This window comes from Mobula hypostoma, chromosome 26 (assembly GCF_963921235.1).
Source record: "Mobula hypostoma chromosome 26, sMobHyp1.1, whole genome shotgun sequence".
Taxonomy (NCBI): domain Eukaryota; kingdom Metazoa; phylum Chordata; class Chondrichthyes; order Myliobatiformes; family Myliobatidae; genus Mobula; species Mobula hypostoma.
Genome location: NC_086122.1, coordinates 33,607,110 through 33,633,423, shown reverse-complemented (window position 1 = coordinate 33,633,423; position 26,314 = coordinate 33,607,110). Strand labels below are relative to the sequence as shown.

Sequence of the window (26,314 nt, the reverse complement as noted above, 5' to 3'; positions counted from 1 at the left end):
TACAGCTGCAATATGACATCCCAACTCTCGTACTTAATAACTCAGCCTATGAACCAAGCAGGCTGAACATGTTCTTTGCAACCTCGTCCACCTGTGTCAAGGTCTTAAAAAAATCCAGATTTTACTTAGCTGATAAATCAAAATTCCTGATTGATAATGATGGGATTTGAACAATTCTCAATTGTCGACCCAGACCCTGTAGATGACTAGGCTACCAGTTTAACTGCCAAGCGTAGTTCACTCTACAGTATAAGCTTGTTCCATACCACACCAGACAGATTGTCAGCTTAGTGCCTGGTGCATACTCAGCCGTCAGGTCTCAGTAGTTCAGGCAAGGACCAATACACTTTTAAAAGAAATGGCTAATAGTTGAGAGAACATAGGGAAGGAAAATCAGTACAATGAAGCTTTGGATTAGAACAGAGACTCAGTAAGTTATACTGCAAGCATTTATAATTAGAACTCATACGGCTAGCAGGTAGCAGTCAGTGATAGTAGCTGAAACTGCACTATAACACAACCATACAACTTGAGCTGAAAGATTTGGTGAGAAAATAAAAATCCTTTCAATCTCAATACATACTTTTAAACTATTTCCTTGTAGTAACCAAGATGATAGTGTTGGCATACTTAGCAATTTTATCCCTATCGTTCAGTCTCATTTTCAGCGAATGAACTGGCTCTGAACTCACCTCGGTCCTGCCCCATTGCAGATGGATTCATGGTGGGGTGAAGAATTCCATCAGATTGTCCACTTGAAGGGCGGGGTGGCATCTGATTACCTGGAACGTAAAGATTTTACAACTTACCTGTTAATCAAAGTAAGAGGTATCACAACAACATGTGGTGGTTACAGAATTAGAATTACAGGGAGGGAAGATTTTGAAGGAAAAACCAGCAACAGGCACCAACACACACATACCTGGTACAGCTGCTGGGGACAATGGCCCAGACCTGGACTGTGTTACACTAGCTGGCGATCCTACAGGTGAAGGTGATGGGCCACGGATTCCAGGCAGATGTGGGGAAGTATGAGGAGAGAATGGTGATTGCGCAGGGTTACTTTGTTCTCCTTGACTGCTGGAGATTCCAGATGTACTCACACCAGGGCTCAGTGCCCCTTCCGTCCCGGTTGGCAAATCATCAATGGAACCCGACAGATCCTAAAATCCCAAAAGCACCATTAGTACACCTATACTCCTAACAGCTTTTCATCAAATAATCATAAACTTCTATGATGAACATGGTATTTTTAAAAATATTTGTCACATGTACATCAAAATACAGCGAAATGTGCCGCTCGCATCAACAACCAACACACCTGCAAGTGTCACCTTGCTTCCGGCACCAACACAACATGCCTTACTAACATAGCATAACATACCATAGCAAAGCTTACTAACCCTAACCCATATATCTTTAGAATGTGGAGGAAACCAGAGCACCTGGAGGAAATCAACACAGTCATGGGGAGAACGTACAAATACCTTAGAGACAGAGGCAGGAACTGAACCCTGATCTTAGATTGGTGCTGCAAAGCGTTGCGCTAACCACTACATTACCGGGCCACCTTTTAGTTGAGCTGTGTGAAGAAAAGGCTAGACTGTGCATCATGAACATTTTTAATTACACAAAATTCAAGGAAGTTGTATTAATGATTGCAAGTAATAATCAGAACATCTTTACTGCATCTCCTTCAACCCATGTTCTTTCTCTAAGCACAGAAAACGGTTCGGCACAGCCAAGAAGGGCCAAAAGGCCTGTTTCTGTGCTGCAGTTTTTCTATGGTTTCTATCTCTAGTCATCAGCTCAACTGGTAGAAAACAGTTAATCACAAACATGAGACAATTTGCAGATGCTGGGAATCCAAAGCAACTCGCTCAAAATGCTGGAGGAACTCAGCAGGTCAGGCAGCATCTATGGAAATGTTAAACAGTCAATGTTTAAGGCCGAGACCCTTCTTTAGGAAGGAGCATTGTGTGTGTGTGTGTGTGTGTGTGTGTGTGTGTGTGTGTGTGTGTGTGTGTGTGTGTGTGTGTGTGTGTGTGAGAGAGAGAGAGAGAGAGAGAGAGAGAGAGAGAGAGAGTGAGTATGTGTGTGTGAGTGTGTGTGTGTGCGTGTGTGCGTGTGTGAGAGAGAGTGAGAGTGAGAGAGAGAGTGAGTGAGTGAGTGAGTGAGAGAGAGAGAGAGAGAGAGAGAGAGCGAGAGAGAGCGAGAGCGAGGGAGAGCGAGGGAGAGCGAGGGAGAGCGAGGGAGAGCGAGGGAGAGCGAGGGAGAGCGAGGGAGAGCGAGGGAGAGCGAGGGAGAGCGAGGGAGAGAGAGGGAGAGAGAGGGAGAGAGAGGGAGAGAGAGGGAGAGAGAGGGAGAGAGAGGGAGAGAGAGGGAGAGAGAGGGAGAGAGAGGGAGAGAGAGGGAGAGAGAGGGAGAGAGAGGGAGTGTGTGTGTCTGTGTGTTGCTCAGAAAACTGTTAATGTTTAATTTGCAAAGATGCTCTACCAACCAAAGCCCCTGATAACATTAGTATTGTCCCATGTTCACTGACTGAGACAGAGTCACAATTAGTTTGACGTATTAGCAACATCAAAATAATTCAGCTTAAGAGGCAGGAAGCAAACAAAAGAAAGAGAAAGGTGCTGTGGTAGCATAGTGGTTGGCGTGACGCTATTACAGATTGGGGCGGAGGTCGGTGCTCAATACCGGTACCCTCTATAAAGTGTCTCTACATGTCCTCCCTGTGGAATGCGTGCGAGGGTTATCTCCAGGTGCTCTGGTTTCCTCCCACAGCCCAAAGACATACCGAGTAGGCTAATTGGTCATTGTAAATTGCCCCCAATTTGGGGGAAATCGAGATTGCTGAGGCTTGCGGGGCAGAGCGGCTTGAAGGGCCAGAAGGGCCTATTCTGCATTGTATCGCTAAATATACGAATAAATTGTAATGACTGAAATAATTTAAATTTTTTAATTAAAAAAAAATCAATGTATTTATTTTAGGAAGTTGCTGCTGTACTGTGAATGCTAACTGTTTTCAGTTATCATTCAGAGGAGGGTGTGACAAATACTATGAAGGGTGTTTGGGGATGGAATGGGGGGGAAGAACTGGAAAGCAGTGGAAACTGAGGAAGGAGGAAGACAGCATTAGGGATAGCATGTTTAAAACATCACTCTTCAGCAGGGTAGCTGCTCAGTATCCCATAATCTTTAATGAATTAAAGATTACTGAAAAATCTTTAAAATCTGCCCGAGGAAATATATAGAAGTTAAACTTTCACTTAGAATTACAAGTCGAAAGTTGGGGTGGGGTTGACAGGAGCACAAGCAGTTATGAATAATCCTGCCACGTTTTAAGTATAGCCCTGGCTGGCACAGCCAGTCAGTCTGGGATTACCATCCTGTCAGGCATAATGACATCATCACATCACATTTAAATTACTGGAACTACTTTTTACTTGGTCTTTGAAAATGTCTTCAAAGCACTTGACAACAATTGAATAATTAGCTATCAGCTGGAGACAGGACAAGGGCCAGAGTTAAATCTCCTGTGTAGAAGTTCTACTACAATTACTTGTCAAAGACCTCGCATTGTTGTAAAAGGCAAATTTGATTGCCTTTTACAATTTTATTTTAACTCAAGAATGGAAGAGCTCTTACATCTCACAACGCACCCATTACTACACATAATTTGGATTGTGCTCTTAACACAAAATTTCTTAAAGTGCTAGTAACCCCCATCACCTGTAATCTCCCCAAAAGTCAATCAATCACTTCTCTGCACACAGCTCACTATCCAGTTTAATATCACAAACTCAGAGGAAGGGCCCTGCATTAAAATTGTCCCAACATCTTCAAATCATTATGTAGAACCATAACTGAGGACAATCTCAGGCAAGCCCTCAATTGGCAAACTGCATCTCAGCAGCAGATTAAATCTGCTATAATAATGATGTAAGGGGGCTGCGTCATTTTTTTTTTCTACAGGACATACACTCATTTCTAGTCACATGATTACTCCCTTCCCACAGACCCCACTAACAAACAGAGGCAAAAAAATTCCGAACAAACAAAGAACATTAGGCTACATGAATTAACCTGGTCTGTTTTACACTACACTGGCTGCTTTTTGATCATCTTACAAAATGGTGGTTAAACAAGAGAAAATGGCAGCTGCAAAAGCATATCCTGTACGGAATGCTAAGGCAATCTAGCTTATCCTTGAGACCGAAACTACCACACTGAACCAATACAGAGGTAATAATGCATTATTCGTTAAAATTTAAACTGTTTGCTTCTCCTTAAATCAGCAGCATGGATACAGAAAAAATACATTCACACAGAGTTAATATATAAGCATCCTAGAATAAATACTGAAATCTCATCCCAAAAAATACTACTGCCCTGCAGTGTTATATAAAACTGTTTTTACTATAAGCAAAGTTTACGTTTAATACAAATATTGATAGCACTCATTCAGAATTTGCAATGTTAAAGGTACTACACTGAAATCAAGGAGACAGAAAACACCCAGGATATTTATGCTGACACCAGCAGGAAATTGCATCAAGGGAATCTACTACTGACAAGATTTCACACACACATTCCGTTAACCACAGTGTCATACAATTTGACAAAAGAAGCCACACCAAGAAAATAATTCCCACGCTTTCACATTAGTGTAATGGTCAACAGAAACAGCTGGCACATCCCAATCCCACACTGCTGACCTGGAGTGAATGTCAGTTTCAGAGAGCCTCTCACTTACGTAAAAAAGGATTGCTCTTCCATCCTAATAATGCTTATTACTCAGCCAACATTTACATTTGTAAACAATAACAGTGTGAGTGGATTGGTTTGTCTCGCACGCTTTCCATGTGCTTTCGATTTATTGCCCATCTGCCATTACCATCAAAATACTGGAAGCTATCCAAGTATTTCACACTGAATCTCACACTCCTGGCTGGCTCCCTAACAAAAGCCTTGAGCTTTCTTTTGAAATCCTGCCCAGTTTTATTTCAGGCTCTGACCTGATGAATGAGAGTTGAATACTCCAAGGAGTTTATTTATTCATTCATTTTTTTTTAGGATGCTGTTGCTGCTGGCGAGCCAGTATTTATCGCCCATCAGAAAGCCCTTCTTGGTAGTCGAGGTTATGGGTTTCAAAGATGCTGTCAGAGCAGCTTTAGCAAGTAATTGCAAGAAATTTTGTTGATAGTGCACATTGCAGCCATAGTGTGGCAGTCATGGAGGAAAATTAATGTTAGGGCCCGTGGATGTGTTGCTAAACAAGCCAATTTGTCCTGAATAGGATCAAATGTCTTAATTGTCGTTAGAACTGCATTCATCTTTGCAAGATGAAACATTGCCTTAAATTCCCAATGTGTGAATTTTATATGTTGGAAAGGCTTTGAGCTGCCGAGTGAGTCACTCAGCACAGGATACATAGCTGTGCACTGAATGCGTTAAGGTGATAGCACCACTGCCACTCTGCCACTTCCTACACAGCTCATCATACATGCTCCTGTCCCTTATTGCAAGAGTGCACAATGATGCGCGCACGCACGCACGCACACACACAATAACCATACTTCCTATACTCCTAAATAATCCTTAAAATTCAATTACTCCCTCCACCTGGATTAATAACCTGGTATCCAACCAAACTTTAGACTAGTGAAAGCCTAAGGCTAGACCTTTATTAATCCCACTCTCTCAATGAAAACCTGTGCCTTCATGATCTAGCTCAGGGGTCCCCAACCCTTTTTGCACTGTGGACCAGTTTAATATTGACAATATTCTTGCGGACCGGCCGACGGGGGAAGGGGTGGGGGTTGCCAACAGACAAGAGTAGCAGTCAGAATACGTTGTGTTTACCCCGAGAAAGACTACCATGACCATGAAGCCTTGCGCGGGCACGTGTGCACATGTGTGTATGTGCGGATTTTTCTCGACAAATCATTTTTGGCAATTCTGTTCCCGGGGGGCGGGGGGTGTTAATCATGACCGGAATATAGGTGATAAGTGTCTAATACACTCAATTTTATTTCTAAAAGGGTTTATCTAACGAATTTAATATTAAACACACAGCGCATATTTTCCTCCCATGAATATAGTGATAAGTCAATTATCAGAGGAGGACAGGGGAGCTTGAACTAAGTGTTGAACGAACTTCCAGTAGAAGTGGAAGAGGCAGGTTCAATATTATCATTCAAAGAAAAATTGGATAGGTATATGGACAGGAAAGGAATGAAGGGTTGTGGGCTGAGTGCAGGTCGGTGGGACTAGGTGAGAGTAGCGTTCGGCATGGACTAGAAGGGCCGAGATGGCCAGTTTCCGCGCTGATTTTGTTATATGGTTCTATAAGTCACTTATAAGGCAATAGCACCATAACATTTTAAGTAATGTTTCGATATTAAACACACAGCACATATTTTCCCCGTATGAACATATAAAATCATTGCAACACACCAATATCGCTGAATCAGTGGGAGCCCTGAGCTTGTGTCCCTGCAACAAGACGGTCCTATCGAGGGGTGATGGGAGACAGCGATACTCGAAAGGGGGTTATGTCCAATCTATTCCGCAATTTAGTTTTCGTTGCATTCATTGCAGAGATATGTTGGAAACAGAAGCAACATTTTCAGTGGTTTCGTGGCTATCTCAGGATACTTAGCCTTGACTTTGATCCAGAATGCCGGCAGAGATGTTATGTCAAACATACTTTTCAGCCCGCCGTTATTTGCAAGCTCGAGGAGTTGATCTTCTTCCCGCGCTGACATGGATGACGCGTGTGTAATGAGCTCACATGCGTTCAAGCTCGACAGAGCGTGACAGGGAATGAGGAAAGGTGCAGCTGACTCATATCGCCAAATCATATCGTTTCCTCGCGGCCCGGTGGTTGGGGACCACTGATCTAGCTTTCCCTTTTCCCTCCATTTCTAACATCTTAATTTGCAAGACTTTGTTTTAATCAGCATTTTCAACTCATTACTCGAGTAGGAAAGTTACCAATTCCAAACACTATTGCGACTGTGCAGATTTAAATCTGAACTCCAAAAGGTGAGCTACAATCTGACCCCATGAACTTTGTACACTGGCATCTAATTGTATAACTGCTTCCCTGATACAGAGTCTGCCCTCAGTAGAAGTCATTATAAAATACATTTCAGAGATATCAATGTGCAGAGAAGGTCCCAAAGCTCATCCCCCCTCTGTCAAACCTAGTTCTTCTAAGCAACCAACTGCAAGGTTTGTGGGAGCAAACAGAAAATAGGTCTTGCACTAGCAGGATCTCCCAATCTACAATGTAAAAACATTCAAATGACAGAAGAGGTGGAGGCATCCAACTGTAAAACCAAAATAACTCCAACACAGCCAACAAACAAGTAAGTGTTGGTGAACTCTCAATCTGAATGAAAGGTCATTAAATTGAAATGCTGACACCCCAACTTCATAGGTGTTTGACTTGTTGAATATTTCTAGCATTCGATTTCCAACATTTGCACTTATTAAAAATTTTTGAATGAATAGTAACTAACCCAAAACAATTCACGCGTGCTTGGATTTGTAACGTGTTGCCTGATTTTAATAGTGCAATTGAGACAAAATTAAGGAAATCAGAACAATTAAGTTCATTTTCAAAAGGAATACTCTTGCTGAAGGTGGCCAATGCTTACAAATGAGACAAGTGCAAATTAATGGCAAAATCACACCAAGAAGCCCATTTGTTGCAGTTTCATCTATTTCTGATTAATGCCAAACTTCACCCATCTTCCACAGCCTCACACCTCCATCCGCCATCATCAAATGTCATGAGGCAACAGCGCTGACTTTTCAGTGAAGGAAGTTTAGTCAAACTAACTGCAATCTCCCAAATCTCATTTCCTGAAAAAGGCAAATTATTGAATGCAGGTGCAGACTGATGACACATTTAAATTTAATCTCTGTGTAGTACAGATACAAATTCTCATGTTAAGAATATTATAAACCCTATAGAACATTGAAGGAGGAGGGGATTTTTGATGACAGTATAAACTCTGAAGGTGCAACCTCTAACAACCTTATTAAATGACAAGGCTCCTACTCACAGTTGATGTGTTTCTATGAAGATTATCTTTGTCAGTTATCTAGTCACTGAGAGAATGTCTTATCACTGAATTTAGGTTGAGATGAGTTCCTTTCTGTGCCTTGTTTGATGCACTGGGTGGCATTCTTGCCATTTTTTTTAGAGTATCTGTTTTTTTTTACAAGGCCAAGTTGTTAGCTCAACGCTCAACCCAATACAGATGGAAAGCATGCAAGGAGCCAGCCGGATTTGAACCTAGGACCACTTGGTTCAAAGTCCAGTGCAGGTGCCACTACACCACTGGCCAGCTAATTGTATTTAGGTGCAAGGGTGCAAACATTGTCTATGGAGCTCAACAGTGATGCCAGGTGAACTTACTATGCTTCTCAAAGAAATAATTTATTAAGAGGGTTATTCTCTTCAAAGAAAACCAGTAATGAAGGATGTAAGACAGTAATGAACATTTTTCAGTAAAGATGTATTTGCTTATCCACACAATAGTGAATACTACAAACCAAAACTCAAAGCCCCTCCAACAGGAACAGCCTATTCTAACTGGAACCTTACGGCTCAGGTAGAAGTCGCTCAATGAGCAATGGTTCTGACAGAGAAAGCAGGTGTGGGGTGGAGGAAATAATAGATTAATGCATTCTTGCAAAATAAATGTGCAGCCTGAACACATTAGGCACCTGATGACAGGGGAATAGGAACATCTGGGGTAACCCAGGCAACTTAATAGGATTATGGCCTGCACCTATTATTTCAGTTTAACTTAAGAAAATGGCAACAACTGCTTCTGTCCCCACTCCAATTACAATTGAGACTATTCAGTCCCCAAGGCATGGGTGAGTGGTTCAAGAATAACTTAAAGTACACTTAATTCCATACAACAATGGAATATTTTTGAGAGAAACAATCACAGTAATAGGATTCTGTCTACCTGGAACTCAAGAAAGGAACAAAATGAAGCCACTTTTTCCATATTTAAACAACTTGGAAATATTTAACTGTCAATTATATGCCCACATTGACTATAGCAAATAAATAGGATATTTACATTTGAATAATTATAACCCTTAACTACTTGGCTCGTACTGCACTAGCTACGAGCTTCAGGCAGCGACTATAATGATCATCGTCTACGTGACATAATGCAGTATTAGTAGCCAAATCGCACAACAGGTTATAGCTCAGAAATGGGCTTAGACATCTAAATCTTTAAAAATCTCAGAAAAAAATAGGTGGACAAGAAGACTGGAAAGGAGAGGGCATCAAAGAAATAAAAATGTATCCAATATATTACTTCAGACCTACTGAGAGCCTTAGTGTTATCAGACTCAATCAAGGGAGAAATCTCATTGACCAGAAAAACTGCTTCTTAGCATCTGTGCAAGTACAAGTAGCATCCTTTTCCTTTCTGCGCTATCAAATAGAAAGATACAAGCTTGAAAAAAAGATAGCACAGCATTTGCAAAATACAATTGCAGCTGTACTTCAAAGAGTTGTTTACAGCGGCTGACAGTAGACATCAGAACCTGACTGCATAAAAACCAGCAGAGGATGCCAGTCCAGTATTGAGGATATTGTACTTTCCTAAGTGTATCCTTTCGGATGGAACGTTAAAACAAGGGTTTGCCTGCTCTTCTTGATGGGAACAAATCCAAGGGCATTCACCGGTCACATCTGGGTGAAACTGAGCTACAGCTGCAGACAGCCTTATGACCAGGAGTTGATTCTCAGTAAATGAGTGCCATCATTTTAATTATGCTACATCATAATGTAATAATGAAGAGGCACCGATTTACAAGCAATTTCCACTATGCTATATACAAAGACGTTTATTACCATTTAATATTATAAGCAAGGATTAGAGAATCAAAGACCAGAATGTGATTTTGAACTCTGTAAGAGTTGTCATAGAACTATTGTCAATTAACACTACAGGTAGCCTCAAACTACAGATCACCTACATTCAACATTAAACACACACATACAACATTAGGTGCACTTCAGAAAATATGCCCGTGGTAAACTCAAGAGTTTACAAGTTCAAAACCAACTTCCGAAAGCCATTTTATATTCCTTCATATAAAACAAACTTTTCCTGCCACTTCAAATGCATAGAACCTGATTTCTGTTCCTGAGTATATCTTTTACAATGTCATGGAACAAAAAGTCAACATTAACCACCGGAGCTGAAGCCACCATGAAGCAGCTCAGTCTCCCTGCTGGCTAGACCTCAAGGTCAGGCAGCCAAGTACAAATCCACACTCAAAACCACCAGCCACAAAGGAACTACAGAGAATAAAGGGCTCCATCCTTGCGTCTAGCTCCTGCTTTCAATACCAACAAAACCTGCTTTTCAAAATGTTTGTTCCAAGCCGTTGTATGAAAATGAATAAAGAGGGGGAATAGACAACTTGCCCCCTTGAGCCTGCTCTACCATTTCAGAAGAATGAGGGGGATCTCAATGAAACTTACCAAATGGTGAAAGGCCTTGATAGAGTGGATGTGGACAGGACGGTTCTTCTGCTGGGCAAGTCTAAGACCAAAGGACACAGCCTCAGCATAGAGGGATGTCCACTTAGAATGGAGATGAGGAAGAACTTCTTTAGTGGTGAATCTGTGAAATGTGTTACTACTGACAGCTGTAGAGGCCAAGTCATTGGGTATATTTAAGGCAGAGGTTTGACAGATACTTGATTTGTCGGGGCATGAAGGGATACGGGGAGAAGGCAGGAGATTGGGGCTGAGAGGGAAATAGATCAATCAGCCATGGTGAAATAGTGGAGAAGACTCAATGAGCCAAATGGCCTAATTCTGCTCCTGTATCTTGTGGTCATATTTAATGAGATCATGCCGACCTGACTAGGAAATAGTACATTCAATAAGGCTATAAGATCATAAGCTCACAGTAACACTTTTCCCTTAGTTATCAAGAATCCATAGTCAACTGACTTGAAATTACTCTGCTTCTACCTCCCTTTGAAAAAAGAATTCCAAAGACTCAAAGCCCTCAGAAGAGAATTTTTGCCTTATTAGAAAAGGACAACTTATTTTAAACAATGACTTAGTTCCAGATGCTCCTGTAAGAGGAAACATCCAAACATGATCCCTCAAGACCTTCATCAGTTCAATCAAGTCATTCCTCAGTCTTTTATATCTCAGGGAATACAAGTCTACCATCTCCAAACTATCTTTATAAGATAACAAATCCATTCCAGGCATCACCTAGTAAATCTTTGGCTGAACTACTCCCAGAGCATAAATATACTTACTAACAGGGATGATCAACATTGCACTCAATACTCCAGGTATAGTCTCACCAATGCCCTACATAACTGAAGCATAAACTCCTCTACCAATTAACAATATCATTAGCTTTCTTATTTCCTGCACCTCCACTAGAAGAGTCATAGAATTGTACAAATCTTCTACGTAATGCCTATCTGTGCTAACCCCATTTTCCTGTATTTGACCCATATCCTACTCATTTTCAATTGGAGTACCTGTCTAAATATCTGTCAAACACCAACTCTTCCTGCCTTTGCCATGATGCACGGAATTTTAGCTTAGATAAGAATGAAGTGATGAAAGTTACACCAGGGTAGAACTTGCACAAGAGAGTTAGAGTCTTGAGATGTTTTGTAGAACAAAGCAATATTGGGGGTACCAATATAGTTTTCTGAAGATGGCAACACAGGAAAGATAAAGTAGCACAGAAGTCATATGGCATGCTTGCCTTCCTCAGTCAGAACACTGAACACAAGAGTTAGGACATGTTGCAGATATATAGGACACTGATAAAACTACACCCAGAATATTAAAAACAAACACGAGAAAATCTGCAGATACTAGAAATTCAAGCAACACACAAAATGCTGGTGGAACACAGCAGGCCAGGCAGCATCTATAGGAAGAAGTACAGTCGACGTTTCGGGTCGAGACCTTTCGTCAGGACTAATGGAAAAAAGATAGTAAGAGATTTGAAAGTGGGAGGGGAGGTCTGAAGTGATAGGGGGAGACAGGAGGGGGAGAGATGAAGCCAAGAGCTGGAAGGTTGAGTGGCAGAAGGGATACAGAGCTGGAGAAGGGGGAGTATCATGGGACAAAAGGCTTTGGAAGAAAGAAAGCGGGAGGGGAGCACCAGAGGAAGATGGAGAACAGGCAAGGAGTTATTGTGAGAGGGTAAGAGAGAAAAAAAATTTGAAATAAATAAATTTTTTATACACTGTGGGGACCATTTTTGAGTTATTTTCAAAATCGTTGATTTGTTGTTAAAGTACGGATGGTGGCTAATAATATATTTTATTATATGATTCCCCCTTTTTTCTTGCTTTTCCTAACAGCTCTGACTTTGGTAGTGGGTTTAGATTTTTTTTTCTGTATAACAAAATTATATTTCAATATTACGGTTTAATTTAATTTTTATGAATACAGGGTTTTGTGATTGTAACTGTATTTTTAATACAAGGTATTTGGTGCTATTTTATTTTTTTCTTTTGACTTGTATACCTTGTACTCTATCATTCTATGCAGAAACTAATAAAATATTGAAGCTGGGGGGGAATAAATAAATAATTAGGGATGGGGTACTCTACTGTCGAGATGAGGCCACACTCAGGCTGGAGGAACAACACCTTATGTGCCGTCTGGGTAGCCTCCAACCTGATGGCATGAACACCGATTTCTCTAACTTCCGTTAATGCCCCTCCTCCTCTTTTACCCCATCCCTAATTTGTTGTTTATTTATTTATTCTCTCTTTCCCTCTCACAATAACTCCTTGCCTGTTCTCCATCTTCCTCTGGTGCTCCCCTCCCCCTTTCTTTCTTCCAAGGCCTTCCATCCCATGATACTCCCCCCTTCTCCAGCCTTGTATCCCTTTTGCCAATCAATTTCCCAGCTCTTGGCTTCATCCCTCCCTCTCTTGTCTTCTCCTATCATTTTGGGTCTTCCCCTCTCAAATCTCTTACTATCTCTTTTTTCCGTTAGTCCTGACAAAGGGTCTCAACCCGAAACGTCGACTGCGCTTCTTCCTATAGATGCTGCCAGGCCTGCTGCGTTCCACCAGCATTTTGTGTGTGTTGTACCCAGAATATTAGGTGCTTTAAAGGTCGCCATACCATAGGAACGATTCTGCCAGCGTTCTGGAGGGCGTAAATTATGAGACAATAGATAGGCAGGACCACTCTCCCTTCAGTGAAGGAGGCAAAGGAGTGACCATATAGAGGTTTACAGAAATCATAAAGGGCATAGGCAAGGTAGATAATGTCTGGTTTTTTGAACAGTGTAGAAAAATCTAAAACTAGTGGCATAGACTTAAGGCAAGAGGAAAGATCTAAAACAAACCTAAGGGGCAAGATGTTCCACTTAAATCACAGTGGATATATGGAATAAGCTGTCAGAGAAGTGGTAAAGGCAGGTACAATTACACCATTTAAAAGACATTTGGGCAAGTTAATGGATAGGAAAATTTGAGGGGTATAGTCAAAGGCAACTCGCTTAGAAAGGCGTGAACAGGTGGGGACAGAGGACCTGCTTCTGTGCTGTTTTACTCTACAACCTCATCCAGCAGCTCATACATAAATCTAGGCCCTCTAATTTTAAATTTCATACCTTAGGAAAAAGACCAGAAGGTCATCCCTTGGCCTCCTACTGTACACTGCCGTGAGACTATTCTTTTGCAACTAAAGCACTCTGATCCAGCTATCGTTCTGGTAAATCTCTTCTGTATTTTCTAACGTTACAGAATTCTTCCTGTAGTATACAACATAACATCCCAACTCTAATACTCAAAGCTTCAGCCTCTGAAGGCAAGCACATCAATGCCTTCATCGCTATCTTATCCACCTTTGTCACCATCTTCAGTCACCCCAAGGTGTCTTTGCACATCAACAATGCTAAAGGCAATGCCTTTTACTGTACAAATCCTTACCAATATGTATTTTCCCAAAATGCATTACCTCACGTCTGGTTAGCTGCCCAACTTCCTACCTGGATCCAAAGGCAATCTTCTTCGAGACTTCCACCAATTTTTGGAAATCTACCAATCAGACCACCTATATTCTTGTACAAGGCCTTGCAGTAAACCACGTCAAGTTAGGGGGAAAAAAACTCTCCATTATCACCCTCTGCCTCTTATCACAAAGCCAATTTTGGATCTAGTTTGCCAATACATGTTAGGAAGGTTTTGGGACCTCAGATCCCAAACCCTTCCCTAACATGTGGGACGTTATCAAAAGAATACCCACATTTTTCTCCATCTTTACCCCTTCACTTATTTAAAAACATTTGCTACCTCCACATTTACCATTTCCACTACAACACATGTCCCTTCCTCATTCAAATGAAATCCATTTCCCACTATGCAGCTCTTTACTATTCCCGTACCGCCCTTGTAACAAGTGTCAGCTTTTTAACACACAAATCCTTTAGTGGTGTGTTCATTTGATCATATAGCCTTGCATGGATGCAACAAGTACTAGAATATAAAAGCAAGGATGCAATGCTGAGGCTGTAAAAGGCACTAGTGAGGCCTCACTTGGAGTATTGTGCGGAGTTTTGGGCACCTTATTTATGAAGGGCTGCGCTGACATTGGAGAGGGTTCACAGGAGGTTTACGAGAATGATTTGAGGATTGAAAGGGTTATCGTATAAGCAGCGATTGAAGGTTCTGGGCCTGTATTTGCTGGAGTTTTGAAGAACGAGGGGAATCTCATTGAAACCAATCGAATGCTGAAAGGCCGAGATAGAAATGATGTTTCCCTTGGTGGGGGAGTCTAGGACTAAAGGGGCGTCAATTTAGAACACAGATGAGGAGGAATTTCTTCAGCCAAAGGGTGGAGAATCTGTGGAATTTGTTGCCACAGGTGGATATGGAGGCCAGGTCACTGGGTGTATTTAAGGTGGAGGTTGATAGGTTCATGATTAGTCAGGGCATGAAAGGTTATGGGGTGAAGGCAGGAAAAAGGGGTTGAGGGGGAAATGGATCAGCCATGATGAAATGGCAGAGCAGACTTGATGGGCTGAATGGCCCAAATCTGCTCCTATGTCTTATGGTATAACATTAAGTTGTCAGAATATTCATAGATCTTAAAAGGTTGAGGAAACTGGTGCCAACTGGAGCTTTCACAGGTGTCTAAAGGGATCAAGGATATAGCAAGCCTGCATTAATGTAATTGGGCACAAATCAGCTACATTTGAGCTTTTAACTGTGGAACAAACTCAATGGAATGAACAGCCGCTAACTTCTTTGTTTACAAACAGTAAACTTGGTAAAAGCATCCATTCTTATTTCTTCTCATCATACTCTCCTGTCTGCTGACATCACACAAGTATAGCACACATTCACATACCAAAAAGACCCATCTTTACAAATCAACCTCGATTTGTCTTGTATCAATTATAAACTAAACCAAAATTGCAGCGACTTAAATTAATCTTAAAGTATGCATCTGCTGCCCAAGTCCTGACAAATCAAGAAATATAACCTTCGTCACAATTTTAATTCAAATACAAAAATAACACTGAAATTGAAAATGAAAGGAATAAAGTACAGTCAGGAAAAGTTTAGCATAGAAACATACACACTCCCCATCCACTTCTCTCTTCCCCAATTCTTCCAATAAAGCCTGGCTGTTCATCCAGATGTAGAGTCTGTTTACATCCTGCTAAATGATGCCACCACATTGAGTTAGGTCAGCCCTACTAGGTTATGCAAACCAATAGTTTACTCAGCAATGCTATGATAAAATTCTTATGGAAACAATATGCAACAACTATGCAAAATTTGTACATTGCTTTCAGTATGCTTTTACGGGTTTTTTAAACCTGCATGTTGTCCACTAATAAAGCCAACCTGCTGATTAATGAGTGTCTGATAACAGTGGGGCAAAATTAATTGGAATTAACTGAAAATGGGGCAAAAATGTGTGCAATTATGCAAAACAATGTTTCCAAAGTTGCTCAACTCAAGACATTTTCGTTTTTGCAATTGTATCACAAGTATAAATTCTGAGAACATCCTCCAATACTCAACCAGGCACTAATGGCCTTGAAAAATGAAAACCAACAAGGCATCAAGTAAAACAAGAATAGTTTAGGTTTGAGGCTTATCTCCTCAGAGATCACAAATAATTCTTGCTTCAACTCCCGTGGAGATTTGAAAAAGCACCATATGATTGATGAAATGCATTACTTGTTTAAATGCAAAGTTGCCTTTAAGCCAGTGTCTAGAAAGTAGCTGAGGTTTAATATTGCTGAAAATCAGAGCAAGTAGATTTCTATCGCATGCTAGCATGCATAATCCATTCGATCAAATCACAGCAGCCCATGTTCTCACTGATACTTTGATTTATCCGTTTTTATAGAAATCAGAAGTTATTTTCTGAAATACTTAAATAATCATAATTAACTATATTTGTGAAATAAACAAAAACTGGAAAATAACTTAAAAATTAGAGCCTCACTCATGGTCCATTCCCAGAATCTGCTCTAACTTGTGAGGAAGTCTGGATATATACCACATACAACAGAAATCAACAGAGCAACACTCCCTCCACTGGTGGCTCTCATCATTGATAGTTAAAACCCAATTAACCATATACCCACATTTTAAATTTGACTCTCAAATGAAATTTTATGTCTAGAAAACCCTGCCCTCTGTGTGTTACAATGTTTGGAAACTAGGAGAGACAGATCTGCTGTTTCACTTGTGATCAAGCCAGATTATGCTGATGGTTCGCCAGCAGATCCATGAAGAATTGACAAGCTGCAGAAGGTGCCCCAATATATTCTAAAGTCCTATAGTTACACAACTGACCTCCTGCACAGGCGGGGAAGTCAGGAATACCCTTATACGAGTGCACTGCATTTAGATGGCAGTTCGCTATGCATAAGCTGGCTTATCATATAGAAAACCAAGCCCAATTAGAAACAATGTCATAGTCTTGGCAACCTTCTCTCCCTCCTGGTTTCAAAATATTGGTGAAGTATCTGATCTCTCAGTGCACCTCTGGAGTTGAGATTAATTCTGGATCATCCAGAGTTACACTTCAGCCTTACCCCAGCCAGCATTTAAGCTAAATATAAGAGTTGTTCCTTTTATTTAATATTAATAATTTTCATTAGATACATTTTCAAAAAAGCAGCATTATTTCTTTTAAAATGTAGCAATTGTTTAAATCTATTTTGACTGTCTTTAAATGCCTTTGGTAGTACACAACAGATCAAGATAGTTTACTCAAACACGAGGAAATCTGCAGATGCTGGAAATCAAGCAACACACACAAAATGCTGGTGGAACGCAGCAGGTCAGGCAGCATCCATAGGAAGAAGCACAGTCGACGTTTCAGGCCGAGACCCTTCGTCAGGATAGTTTACCGTCATTTCTACAGAGCACAAATGTAAAGGGGAATGAAATGATTGTTATTCTGGCTCCGATGCAGAATTTTTTAAAAAAACAATGAGCATAAAGAACACAATGGGAAAAAAAAGCAACAAAAAAAGAGAATAAACAACATGATTGAGGTCTCCTGCAATTATGAGTAGACTGTTCGAATGCTTATTTAATAATGAACTGATGATATCGTACAGGTCTCCCAGTGTGTCCTTGGCATGGGGAGGGGACGTAGGCAGCAGGTATAAATTCAACCGTAAGCTCCCTGAGAAGCATTCAGGCATTCAATTACATGATGTTCAATTGCCACAGAACAGCGACTGCCAACTACAGAAGAGCGCGCGCAACCCGCGTCAACGGACACACAGAACCTGCCTCCCTGGATTTCCTCGACAGGGAGCTGTCATTCCGTAGAGTTAGGCATGTTGCTGCCCAGCCATGCTTAGGTTAAAACTTGAATGCAGCAATTTCTTATCTCCTCCTGTGCATTGTCTCAGTAGGACCATTCTCCAGCAAGCAAAGGTTGTCCAGCTCACTGAAAAAGCCTCATGACAGAATGGCCATCATATGGGACACTTCTGGTTCCATTACTCGAAGCCTGGCTGCCATCCGCAAACCTCTGGCTTAAGGGACGGACAGAGCAGTGAAGCCACAGGTACATTTGAAACCACGTGATGGCAGAATATTAGTCCTGCTGTAGGAATACAAACAGCAGGGAGAGAACTTAAGGCATGGACTGAGTCAAACGTGATCTATTGGGAATGTTAGGACATTTTATCATTAGCAAGCAAAGTGGATGGGTGGCAGGGAGGAGTTACGCCTTTACCAAAGGAGGTGTAAGGCGTTCCTTCCGTCCGCTAGGCTGCAGGTCACCCATGGGTAATGTGTAGCACCTGCTTAGCACACCCAACCACCCCCCAACCACTGATCAGGATCACATGAAGTCACAGTCTTATGAGCAGCTAATGCCTGTCACAAGTCCTGGTTATACGACCACTGTCGCCAGGCAGACAATCTCTGAAGAGTAGTGATCAAGACTGGGGGCACCCACCTTGTACAGACACTGCCCAAAAGGCAGCAACGGAAAGCCACTTGTGTAGAAAAAAATTTGCCAAGAATAATCATGGTCATGGAAGGACCATGATTGGCCACAACATACGACACTGCACATAACAAACAAATGAAGCAAAGTGGATGTGAAAATGCAGCCTGTCCACCAAGGCTTTGTTGCATCACATGAATCTCTACAGAGGGCTGCCATAAAGTAAACATAACAGATAGAAGACGATCAGGCCCAACCAGTGCCAGCAACTCAACCTTCACGAATATTATTCAATCTTCCCTTGTTTAACCTTAAAGATTTCCTTTACCCTGCCTGTAGAGCAGACCTACAGAAAAAGTACAGCAGAATGGGAGCTTTATGCCCAACCAATCCGTGTCAGCGATACGTAAGAAAAATCCCTGCCTTGTCCATTCTGAACATTTCCAAGTTGATTTTAAATACGTCCAGATGATACGCTCATGACCTCCTGTCTTATTAAGAGATGAGATACAAAGGGAACACTGTATTTAGATGATTGGGAAGAGGCAAAATTATTAAGAATGCACTGCTGCTGACAGAGGATGCCCAGGAACAACTAAAGGCAGAATCAATTTAGTGAGGAAACAACAAATGCAATTACACTACAGGGTCTATTTCATTATTGCCAATTAGTAGGAAGGATACTGAGGGACAAATGTATAAGCACACTACAGAGGTGTGTTATCAGTCGGACTATATTTGCTACCTTCCACTGTGGAATTTTGGAAGACAAGCAGTGCATCTACACAGCTTCATCGGTATTTGGTTTTCAATTCCATCAATGTCTTCATTTTTTTTCCCTATAATTAATACTACTTTTCTGAGCTCTACATTTACTTCAAACTCTTAACCCTGCACAATTTAAGTGTTTTATTCATCTTCCAAGAAAACAAATGAAATATCTATTAAATTTCTCTGCCACATCCAAACATATGGATTCCTGCCTTAGCCAGCAAAGGATCCATTATTAACTTCTGTTCATCACTTTTCTTTTTGACCATTGATTTTGACAATCTGTTATGAATCTTGCTAATCTAGCCTCCCTTTTGTCCACCAACACCCTGGCTCTATTTTGCAGAGCTCTTCGCGTTTTACCAATCCTTGTAGCTAATGCTCATTACAGCTGTGTGCAACACCTATGACTTCACATTATTTTCAACAATTCCTGATAGCCCATGCTTAGACCATTTTAATTTCATTTGTAAACTATGCATTAATATCTTAAAGTTAGTCACTACACGATAGCCACACTTCTTCAGAGTTTGCTTCATTCAGTTGAAACACTGGTTTCAGATTTAATTAAACCACCAACTCTTTGTAAAATTCTGTATTATGATCACTGTTCCTAAAGAGATCTTAATTACCAGATCAATCAACCCTTTCACATCACACAATTCTCAATTTAAAATAGCTTCTCTTGTTGGTTACTCAACATATTGATCTTGTAAACCATCTCATACACTCCAAAAATTCATTTCTCTGCTGTATTGCTAACTTGGTTTTCCCTACATCTAGATCAGGGGTTCCCAAGCTGGGGTCCGTGTACCTCTTGGTTAATGGTAGGAGTCCATGGCATAAAAAAGGTTGGGAACCCCTGACATAGATTCAAGTCATTTATGATCATTTCACACATGTTAAATGCCTTATATTACAATTATGTTTGGAAGTCAATACACTTCTACATTTGAATGCACTGTTTCTAATAGTAGGCATCCATTAGTCTCCTGAGACCATGGATTTGAACCTTGGAAGGTTTCTAGGGCACAGGCCTGGAGAGGATTGTATGGAAGACCGGCAGTTGCCCATGCTGCAAGTCTCCCCTCTCCATGCCACCGATGTTGCCCAAGGGAAAGGCACTAGGGCCAATACAGCTTGGCACTGATGTTGTCGCAGAGCAATGTGTGGTTAAGTGCCTTGCACAACACACTGCCTCAGCTGAGGCTTGAACTAGCGACCTTCAGATCACTAGACTGACGCCTTAACCGCTTGGCCACGCGCCAACACACAGATTTCTATTTTACACCATGTCTTCATTGTGCCCTTTCTATTATAAATTTAAAGCCTCATCTACAGACCTCATGATTCAATTGGAAATGACACATGTCCCAGATGGACTCAGGTGAAGATATCCCAGTCAAAAGCTCCTTCTTTCTCTCCAACTGATATAACATCCCATGAAACCCATGTTACCTACATCAATCTTCAGACCACACATTTGATTCTCTCATTTTATTTCATTCTTTCAAATAGGCTGTGATTTAAATAGTAATCCAAATGATCATCATTGTTTTTTTTTAACTGATTCCTAATTCCTAACTCCTTCAATGGAAGCTCATTCTTTGTCCTATCAATGTCACTATCTCTAACAATTAGTTCTCCTTCACTCCACAACCATGACATATGCCCTTAACCCTGGCACAAGGCGGGCAACATTATGCCCAGGTTTTTTTTTAAGTCTATGCTCCTGGGTCCTTGAACTATTACTTTATCTACCAGTAATAGGATAGATTGCAACCTTGCAGATAACACCAAATTTGGTGGTCTAGTCATGGTGAAGGTTGCCTAAGGTTACAACAATTAGGAATCAACTCGGGTAGTGGGCAGGTGAATTAGTGATGGAAATTCACTGCCACGTACAAAGCAGTGCAATTTGAGAAGTTAAACCAACCCTGATATATAGACAGGACCCTGGAGAATGCTACTGAACACTGAAGCCTTGAGGTACAACTAGATAGTTCCCTGAAAATGTGACACAGTTAGACAAAGGTGAAAAACATATATGGTTTGGGATATCACGTTATAGTTGCACAAATTGTTGGTTAGCTCACACTTAGGAGTATTATATACAATCCTGTTCACCTCATAGCAAGAAGAAAGTGATTATGCAAGAGGAGGAGCAAAAAAGATTTGCAGGAGTGTTGCCTGGTCTGGGGTACTCACGTTACAGGGGAGATAGACAGGTTGAACAGAGACCCTATTGGTTCATACAATTATGGAAGACACAAATAGGACATACAAGTTAGTCTTTTCCCCCGGGAGGGCAGTCGAAAACTAGAAGCAGAGGTTTAAGGTGAGAGGAGAAAGATCAAAGGAGATCTGAGCTGCACATCTTTCCAGAGATTAGCGGGTTTATGGAGTAATCTGCCAGAGTGATGGTAAAGGGAGAAAAATTTTAAAAAACGGAATGTTGCTGGGGAAAGTTTTATTAGAATGAGGGCTAAAAGACAGGGAAACTAAATTAGTGCAAATAGGCACCTTGTTCAAACTTCACTATAGAAATTGTGGAAATTAAACTCGATTTAAGAAAACAATTTATTGTCATTTTTCAGAATTATCATCTGATACATCCATATCTTCCAGGGAAGGAAACCTGTATCCTGCACTTGTCTGACTTACATGACAACCAACGAAGTGGTCCTACGAGCCACTGAAAAGCTTACATGAAAACCATGAAAATAAGCAAATGGAGACCTAGACAGAAGCAATTGTTCAAGGGCCTAGGATGTAGCTGACAAAGATTGAGCAACATGTAAAAGATGATGACCCTTTAAGCTATGATCTGAAATTCACTGCTCATAGTGGGCAAGGGGAACAGAATCAATCAGTGCCCTCAAAAATAGGAGAGGCACAAAACAGAACAGCTTGCAATTCTATGGCGAAGGAGCTGAAGAAAGGGATAACTGATTAACAGGAGCAGGAAACAAAAACAGGCTGAGTGATTGCCACCTATACCATAACAATTCTATGATCAGCTTTATTTTCCCAGCAGGTTAGAAAATGATTATCACCTAGGACAATATATAAAGCGATTACTGAAAACATTAAAAAAACCACTGGAAGTAAAGTTTAATTACGTAATAATTTAAAGGAAATGTTTTTTGTAATAATTGAAGGACCAGGACATGCTCTCTTCTTGCTGCTGCCAACAGGACGGTGGTACAGGAACCTCAGAACTCTCACCACTAGGTTCAGAAACAATTATTACCCCTCAACCATCAAGCTCTTGAGTCAAAGGGGATAATGTCACTCAAGTTCACTTGCCCCATCAATGAAATGTTCCCATAACCAATGGGCTCACTTTCAAGACTCTTCATCTCATGTTCACAATATGTATTGCTTATTTATTATTTATTTTTTCTTTTGTATTTGCATATTGGTTGCTTGTCTGTTAGGTGCAGTCTTTCATTGATTCTATTATGCTTCTTGGATTTACTAAGTATGCCCAGAAGGAAATGAATCTCAGGGTTGTATATGGTGACATATATGTACTTTAATACTACATTTACTTTGAACTTTGAATTAAATCATTTAACTTCAATATACTCATTCTATGAACTCCAATTTATTACATTTTTGCAACTCTTTTGCTCAAAGGGCGAAGGAAGCAGAGTTTTTGAACATTTTAAAGGCATTGTTAGATAGGTTCTTCAAGGCAAGAGATAAAAGGTTACTGGAGGTAGGGGGGAATGCAGGATGATTACAATCAGTTTTATGGATGGTGGAATAGGTTTAAGGGGCTATGTCAGAGGTTTCCAACATTTTACCCTACCATTAACTGAGGCGTCTGTGGACCCCAGATTGGGAAGCCCTGGGCTCTGAACTGCTTCTGTTCCTAATTTGTTCATTTATTCCTAAAACCAGCAAAGCAACAGCAGCAAACAGAATGTCTAAAGTTAGTGGAAGGGTTATCAAAACACCTCAACATGGATTTTAGGATAGACTTTTTAGCTTCAGAGGTAAAAATATTCTTTACTAATAATCAAGGGTGGCAGGGTGGAGATAGGTGCAAGGCACTCCTTCCCTCCACTAGCCTGCAGGTCACTCTCGGGCGAGGCTTAGCACCACCCCCTCCACCCTCCAATCAAGGTCACATTAGGCCGGGGTCACCCGTCCTGTAAAGACACTGCCCAGAAGGCAGCAATGGCAAACCACTTCTGTAGAAAAATTAGCCAAGAACAATCATAGTCATAGGAAGACCATGATTGCCCACATCATACAAACACACACTTAACAAGCCAACTATCAATCAGGTCAATCACTGGCATTTTATATTGTAAGAAAATCAATAATTAGTGATGCGGAATTCAGAGTAAATTATAAAGCTTTATACTGTTTCAGGATTTGACCAACCAAAAATTTAGTTATCCCATTTTCTCACATACAAAACCGGTCAACCGTTAGTAATGTGATAAGAAAAGGGCAAATATATTCAATACGCACTTTGTTTACAGAATAAACAAGGACAAAAAAAATTCAGTGACACAAAGGAATTTGAAATGCATGTCAAACGGATAATTTATATATGATTTTCCCAAAATAATAGTGGGACTCAAAGCAGATAAAACAAGGACTTCATAGTGATAATTTTCCTAAATATTTGCATTCAGGATCTGTACCTTTGAATGGTAAAACTGCACATTTCGCATGGGGAAGTTTAATTGAAAAAGTGGAAAGTTATCATCAGTAACTGGGTACTTAGACAAGTGCCAGTTGATAAGAGCTCTTCAAAAGATTTCAGTCAGCAATTTTTTTTTTTGATAATCACTAGATTTCATAGCATCTGTGGATTTTATTTAAAAGAAGGCATCAACCTAGACATCTCACATTACACTAGGCACATGGAACTGGAATTAACTTTGTAATGTTGCTAGAAAATCGGTGGGAAAGTGGCAAACAAACTGAAATAAAGGGTTTGTTCCAAAAGGCAATTTCAGCAAGTAATGCTCCCCAGAGATCTCTTCAGCAGTCTTGGTTGCTCATCATATCTCTTGATGTATAAATAAAGGAATTGAGTATTGTGTATCCAAGTCAATTAGGAAAGAGGAAGTTAGCATAGGACATAGATTATTCCAATGAATGGGCAAAGAATAGAATGCTGAGTTTAATGTAGGTCATCCACTTCGTATATGGGCAAACTTTAAGAATTGTGAAACAGCAAGTGATTTTCCCCATTTTTTAAAAAAAGCTGTAAATTGTAGTAAGAATCATCAGAAAGGCTTATGCACTGCTGTGCGGGCTGCAAAAACAAAGGCACTGTAATGTATCAAGCGTCGATGGCCTTTTTAAAATCGTTGCATTCAGATCATAGCATTTGACTTCAGGTAAGATAAATTGGAAATTAGTATGACAGATTTTGGCACTTCAGTAAAGAGGATAAGGGGTTAAATTAGTTGTGCATATTGCATAAAATGATTATAACCTTTTGATCAGATGATCAATTAGAAATATACAAACATTATAATTACACTGTATAATTATATACAGTATATATGTCAAATATACATCATTAAACATTTTAAATAGGTAGAAATTTTCTAAAGCCCAAAACATAATCTTAAAATTAGAGTCAGTGTTCCAAACAACTTTTGTCTTCAGTGTGCCAGAAACCTGGATCTCTCCCTCCAAAAGCTGAAATATCACATCTATTACTGGTCACGAGACTTCAAGAAGGAACTGTAGATCCTGAAGGTGAAACATATTTTACTAGTACAGTTCCAAGGATAAGAGATATCAGTAATGGGGTTTCACTGCCTTTGGTGTTGTGCTCCATGGAGCAAAGATAATGAAGATCTGTGGTGCTGACAGGTTAGGCAGGGGTACTGGAAACTGTTCTTTACAATAAATGCTTCAAGGAGAAGTTCAAAAAACTGGCCAAAAATTATGTGGAATATGAAGAAAAGCTTATTTTTCCATAGCTAGTTGCTATGAAAGGGAATTCATTGCCTGTAAGGAAGGCAAATGTAATGTTGGCATTTATTTCAAGAGGACTAGAATATAAAAGGATGTAATGCCGAAGTTTTTATAGTGTCAGACCACATTTGGAGTACTATGAACAGTTTTGAGCCATATATCTAAGAAAGAATGTGCTGGCATGGAGAGGGTGCAGGAGGTTTACGAGAATTATCGAAAGAATTAAAGGGTTAAGGTATAAGGAACATTTAATGGCTCTGGGCTGGTACTTGTTGGGAGTAAGAAGAATAAAGATGGGCCTCTCATTGAAACCCATCGAATTTATTAAAAGGCCTAAATAGAGTGGATGCGGAGAGTATGTTTCCAATAGTTAGGTTTTTGGAGCTTGTTGATCAGAACTGAGGGGATGGTTGTGTTGAACACTGAACTGTCATCAATAAACACAGCCTGACATAGGATTACTACTGTCCAAGGGATCCAAGGCCGAGCGGAGAGCCAGTCATTTGCATCCACTGTGTGACCTATTGTGGTGATAGGCAAATTGCAGCGGGTACAGGTCCTTGCTTAAACAGGAATTGATTCCAGCCACGGACCTCTCAAAGCACTTCATCAAAGTAGATGTGAGTGCAACTGGGCGATATCTGTTAAAGCAGCTCACTTTCATTAAGATGAAAATTAAAGACTGAATGGAAACATCTTTGTTAGGCAAGGTATCAATGAAATTGAGCATCTGTTGGTGAATGGAGTTTTTTTTTAATTGATCTAAAGGTTGAAAAAGGCAAATTATTTTTGTTCCTGGAAGTCTTCAGAGCAAGGATCCATGGACAGTTAACGGAAGAGGATAAAAAATCATTCTGGCTGTAAAAGCAGGCTGTAGAAATAGGTGGAATTAAAAGATGGAGCCAAGTCTAGGAAGCGTTTAAAAGATCTTGTCCAGCACACATATTGCAATCAACAGAGTGAAGTGTAATAACACATTCACAAGACAAAATCTTGGAACCATGCTATGAAGCTGGCTGAGAGAATGCTGGGAAGTCCACGAGAGGCCGCAATTTAAAATCCTGAGATTACAATGCAGTTTGAAAATAT

General features: G+C 40.5%; 1 protein-coding gene across 2 annotated transcripts in view; it reads right to left on the bottom strand.

Annotated features, from left to right (window-relative positions):
* arid1ab (AT-rich interactive domain 1Ab) overlaps nt 1–26,314 on the bottom strand; it is a 128,365-nt gene that overhangs the window by 41,546 nt on the left and 60,505 nt on the right. For both annotated transcript variants that reach the window (XM_063033829.1, XM_063033830.1), the window contains exons 5-6: nt 923–1,163; nt 693–782 (exon numbers count right to left, since the gene is read on the bottom strand). In XM_063033829.1, the coding sequence (XP_062889899.1) occupies nt 693–782; nt 923–1,163 (331 nt within the window). The remainder of the gene's footprint in view (nt 1–692; nt 783–922; nt 1,164–26,314) is intronic.